The sequence below is a fragment of the Formica exsecta genome, unplaced genomic scaffold (assembly GCF_003651465.1).
Source record: "Formica exsecta isolate Colony F162 unplaced genomic scaffold, ASM365146v1 scaffold667, whole genome shotgun sequence".
Taxonomy (NCBI): Eukaryota; Metazoa; Arthropoda; class Insecta; order Hymenoptera; family Formicidae; genus Formica; species Formica exsecta.
Window position 1 is genome coordinate 23,883 of NW_021853430.1, and position 5,949 is coordinate 29,831.

At 34.1% G+C, this 5,949-nt stretch overlaps 1 protein-coding gene across 1 annotated transcript in view; it reads left to right on the forward strand.

The window, feature by feature from the left end:
* The first annotated feature begins 6 nt into the window (after positions 1-6).
* The window catches only part of LOC115243004 (division abnormally delayed protein), an 11,485-nt gene continuing 5,542 nt past the window's right edge, over positions 7-5,949 (forward strand). Inside the window, exons 1-2 of the mRNA XM_029819650.1 lie at positions 7-288; positions 3,711-3,845. Of these exons, the coding sequence (XP_029675510.1) occupies positions 57-288; positions 3,711-3,845 (367 nt within the window). The 5' untranslated portion in view covers positions 7-56. The remainder of the gene's footprint in view (positions 289-3,710; positions 3,846-5,949) is intronic.

Consider the following 5,949-nt stretch of genomic DNA (forward strand, 5'->3'; position numbering starts at 1 on the left):
TATATATATATATATATATATCCCTGTTCGTCGTCATCCGGAGCCATTTTGCCGAAATGAAAATAATACCGCGAGCCGTCGCGTTCTCCGCGCCTTCGACTCTACTCGCGATCTTTCTCGTGTGGTGCCACTGTGTATGCTCGGCGGTGTACGCGAAGTCGTTGCACCACTTGAAGACAACGTCCGTCGACAACAGCACCGAGATCGTCGCCAATTGCGATCTGATCAGGCCGTTCTTCGATACCAAGAACATCACGCTCGTGCCAGCCGCTGAGGATTTTTCGAACGGTAAGTGGATTTTTCTCACGACTCGAATTTACGCCACTCTTGTCACTCTCCATCTGTATTATTGACCTGTGTGAAGTTGGCCCTCCATTTTTTAAATTTAAAAAAAAGAAGATCAAAGTTCTGGGTGCCTCCGAAGAATTCTAAAGTTCCTATTGTATTATTGTATTATTTTTGTATTCTATTATACCTCTGTCACATTTTTCACACGAGAAATTTACTCTTACGAGTGAATGCGTCCCTCCAGGGAATATTGTTGGAAAGCGACATCGAAGTCAGGTGAAACTGACATTTCTCTCGCATGGACATACTTTGCTCTGACAATGAGAGAGAAAACGCGAAAAATATGAGAGATAAATATAGAAACGATTCGATGAGAAAAAGCGATCGAACAGATACGACGTTAATTGAATAAGATACATAATTGATAAATACTTCGTTTATTTAATAATTGAGATTGTTAGCGCAAACGCGTTCAGCCGAATGCTCTCTCAAACAATCGCGTAATTGATCGATGAACTTTTGATATTCGCTATGACATGAGGCTACACATTTCGTTCGTTAAAATGGTGTTATTTATTTTTTAATGTAAGATTTAACGTAGTTTATTTTAATAGTCGCATGATGTATGTTTTTTTAATTTTCTTTAAAGTCATTTTATTGTAAATCGATAATGAATGTCAGCTACTATTTTTGGATATCTAATTACTTGTGATAATCAAATGGGGTAATTAAATTTTTATTAGCTCGATGATAATTATTACTAATAATATATACTTCTATTATTATTATATATACTATTATTATATATATGTATATGATTATTTATTATTATTATTATTGTACTGATATTAATAATCTTTCCCCAATATTGACGCACTTATTAGATTTACTAATAATACTGTGTGACTCCAAGTGATTATTAAAATTGCCAATATTGCAATTAATATTCAATATCTAATGTCATTAATATTGATATTGATATCATTCAATATGCAATAATAACATTTCGTATTAAAAGTTATGATTTTTGCGCGAATTATTTCAAGTATCTTGTCCTTATACACGTGAATTTGCAATTTTTTGCAAATGTCGATTGAAAATAATAATTAGCAAATACCATTCTCGTATTATTTCACTCATTACGTGATACTAAAATCTATAGAATTTTTCCAGAAATTTTTCCCCTCGAAAATAAATTAGAATTACAAATATTGGCATAATTGCACTCAGATACTTTAAAAATTCGGGCAAGATTTTTTTTTAACATCGCCATCGCGTATCTATTTCGCGCGATTGATTCTCTTTGAAGAGGACAGGAGGATTTAACAAAGGAGGAATTTAACGCGGCTATCGATTCTCCGATGTCAAAGAATCAATCATTTGCATAACTATATCGCTCATCGTAACATGACTATTCTTTTTACCGATTTTTTTTTTTCTTCCCTCTATTCGCACGCGTTTTACTTCCTTGTTGATTTTGTGATTTATGTGATGCTTTTTAGAACTTTGAAACTATTAATCCTATTGGCTAATATACGACTCCGACGTGACGCACATTGCACAACACGCGTGTCCACGTGTCTTCTTTTTTCATCAATCTTACAAGTTATTCGTTTACGAAACAAATGTGTGTTTAGTAAAACTTATTTTTACCAATCCAAAAATAAAAAAGATATTATTACAAATCTAGTTCTCTCCGATAACTGACGCTAACGTTCTCCTTTCTTGTTTTTAGAAAAAAATATTGACGTTCTACACAATTCTATTACATATTTATATAAATTAACGTCACACAGACAGCTACATATCTTTCTATTTTTCTTTTCTTTTACGCGTTTATTTGTGACTTGATTCACATTTGTCCCGTTTTTCGTCTGAACATTGTTAGTCGTATTTTCAATTTTTTTTATTTCTCTCTAAAGGGCATTCTACAATGGCAGTAGGATGGCAGTAAGATTTTAAGAGTTGGTTTTAAGAGCAAATGGGAATTGCCCATTTCGTTACTCTCGGTCTTTACATCACTAAAAACAGTATACTCTCCTACTTCTACAGCCTTGTTACTGCCATTGTAGAATGCCCTTAAGAGTTTGTTATTCTAATACTTCAAAAAAAATCTAATATTTTTCTCCTGATATTCAATATACCTCTACATGTTTATTTATTAATATTTATATTTCTGTATTTATTTGTTTACGTGGTATTTTTTTTTATCGTTGAATATTTCTATATTTAAATCTCTATCTCTATAGTTATCCATATTTTTATTCGTGCTATACGTATATAGCTCGGTCTTTAAATTCGATGTAGCTTCGTTCGCTAAACCGGTTCCCCCAGAGGCGAAGAGGAATGCACGTCACCGCGAGATTTCGATCGATTGCGACGCGGCATATTTTCTGATCTCGGTTGAAATTATCGCGCGAAAACATTATTATTAACCCGAAACATTGTTATTAACACTAAATGCACGTATTCGATGAAGACTTTTATTTATTTAACATTTTTGTATTTAATATGTAAAATTAGAATATTTTTGTATTTTTTATTTTTTTGTATTTAATATGTTAAATTATTCGCACAACGAATTGTAATCAGAATAGCTGTTTGAATTTTCCCAGCTCTTAAATAATTTTTTCGGAAATCTGTTTCTTAGGAATTTTGGATAACACGCGCCCCAAAAGAGAGAAGGAATATAGAGACAGAGAGAGAGAGAGAGAGAAAGAATTCTATCGAAACCTATCGTGACTCGATGTTATTTGCAGAAATATTGAAATAAGAGAACAATAAACAATTTTTTCGTGCAATGAAAATGTAATGCTGGCATTTTTATTCTTTACATTTAATTGCACGTCTCACCGAGCTGTCTCAAAAACATAAAAAACTCTTAAATTATTCGGAAAGAAGAATTTATTAATTTATATAACCAGAACTTGTCAATTATATCGAAATCATAAATTAACAAAAGTGTCATTCGAGTATCGATATTTTCTTCGAAAAATGAAAAATTATATGTTACATCCGATATAGTGAAAATTCCGATGACACGACATGTGCGAGGAAATGTAAAATTGCGCGTGGAAACTCGATTAATTCAACGAGACGAAATTTCGCTTGTGTGATAAAATAATATTTGATGTAATAAAATTTTCGTTTGATCGAGTTACAGAGATTACGCGATCGGGTTTCAATTACATTAATCTTTTTCGAACGATCTCACAAATATGTAGGTCGGATTACTGAGCTTTTATGCCGCGGTCGAGTTTATGCGGTTTGACGTTTAACTCAAGTTCCCCCCACCCTCCCCCACCCTCCTCTTTATCGTGCTCCAATTTGATTTAGCTTCAGTCGAAGGGGAGCGTTCCCTAACGTGGGTGACGTTGCGCAATAATAACGTGAAGCATCTTTTTCTTCTTTTTTTTTTCCAGCGACGTGCCATGGCAAGTGCTGCAGCAAGGAGATGGAGGAGCATTTGAAGCAACAAGCTCGGGCCGACTTCCACAATCTGATTCATCATCATAGCAGAAGTCTGCAGGGTCTCCTCGTCACTACCGCCGACGCTTATCTCTTTTCGCCTCCTAGCACGTTCGCGTTGCTGAGCAAAGTGCTTTCGTACGAAAAGCAGGATTAATATATGCGTACATGTAAATTCGTAATCACTGGTATCTGTATGGCTATATACTATTATATATTTTAAAACTATTTCCCGTTGTCGATTTGTGATATTGAGAAATTCGAATAATTAAGTGATCGTTCAGCCGATTTACCTGTGTGTGTATAATCGATTCTATTTTTTCCCAAGTACGCGATGTTAGTTGCAATAATAATCTTTTATAAACAATTTATTTAATCAAAACCGATTTAGGGCTGAGAAACGTGCAATCAGTCTTTAATGTGACTGTTTAATGTGGCATATTTTAATATGTGTTATTATGTCATAGAATATTGAAATAGCTTTTACCAGATATCAGGTGGCATTCGCGTTTAATATTGCGATATTGATATAAAATGATAAATGAATTTTACAGTAAATAAATATATTTTCGAATTTTATGTATGTATTTTCGTAATTCTAAAATGTCGAAAAATTATATTTTTTTAAAATGTTCGTATGTGTGTATGTATGTGCACCAAAACATGATTGCTCTAACTTTCGCAAATTTTGAGATATCGAGCTAAATATTTTTACATGGATAGAGTATCATTAAAGGATAGTTGGTATTGAATTTGGCTAGGGTCGGTGAAGGGGTTTAGTTTTTATAAAATTTCGAATTTTTCTAAAAAAGGGTGTGGTTGCTCTAACTTCCGCAAATTTTGAGATATCGGGCTAAATATTTTTACATGATTAGAGTATCATTAAAGGATGATTGGCATTGAATTTGGTGAGGATTGGTGAAAGGGTTCATTTTTTATAAAATTTTGAATTTTTTGAGACATGCTTGTACACGCTCTAACTTTCACAAATTTTGAGATATCTTCCTCTATGAATTATTTGAGAGAGATAAATACAAGAGCAATATTAGATTACTCCAAAAAGAAAGAGTGCTACTGCAAAAAGAGAGAATTGCTAAAGCTAAATCCATAACGAACGAAGGAAGGAATATGAACCAATACAGACAAATATCAGAAAAGGCTTAAATATAAAAAAAAATATCTAAAAAAAATAATTTAATTATTAATTTTGCTTTCTCATAGAAGAAGCTTTGTTTTCGTGAAATTTTTTTTTTTTTTTTTTGGGTTTTTTTTTCCAATATTCAGAAATGCTCTAACTTCCGCAAATTTTGAGATATCGGGCTAAATATTTTTACATGATTAGAGTATCATTAAAGGATGATTGGCATTGAATTTGGTGAGGATTGGTGAAAGGGTTCATTTTTTATAAAATTTTGAATTTTTTGAGACATGCTTGTACACGCTCTAACTTTCACAAATTTTGAGATATCTTCCTCTATGAGGAAGCCAAAAATGAAATACCTTCAAGGATTAAGGAGCTTAAGCTTTGTGAGCGAAATAAAATGATGAGGAAGCAAGTTTCTAATTTGCACAATTTTCATCTTGTTTTTATATTTTTTATAAGATGTATAGTTTTCTGTATAATTATTAATTAAATAATATTTCTTCACTGACGTTCGCTGATATTTGTCGGCTTAAGAGACTCGTCGTTATAATACTTGTAATGTGTACTCTCTGGGATATATGAAATTCCCAGGTAACAGAGAGGGATCAGTAAAATGACCTGCAGTTTATTCTTCGTTTCCGGCGTTTTGCCATTAGAATTGCTAAGGAGCTTTCATTCGTCCTTCGACACGTTTGATTTATGGGATTTTCCATCGATCGTTGTATCGGCAAAGGTTCGACAAAAGATAGGTGGAGAGACACATCTCTTCTCTCCCTGAAAAAAAAAAAAAGAAAGACCTCCATCGCGTTCATTCTGTCGGATAGTTTGCACATCCCGAGAAGGTCGATCGAAAATTATTGTGAGAGGAGAGCTCTTCCGGGGCACCGACATCCCCGAGAACTCACCGCGGGGCTCCCTTGTATATTGCCGGTCTTCCGTTCACGAAGAATCGCGAAGCCGCTTTCCGCTCTGCCACCTTATACGGGGACAGGAGAACGCGAATCTCCCTCCTATCCGATCCTCTCCCCCCCCCCCCCCCCCCCCCTCCT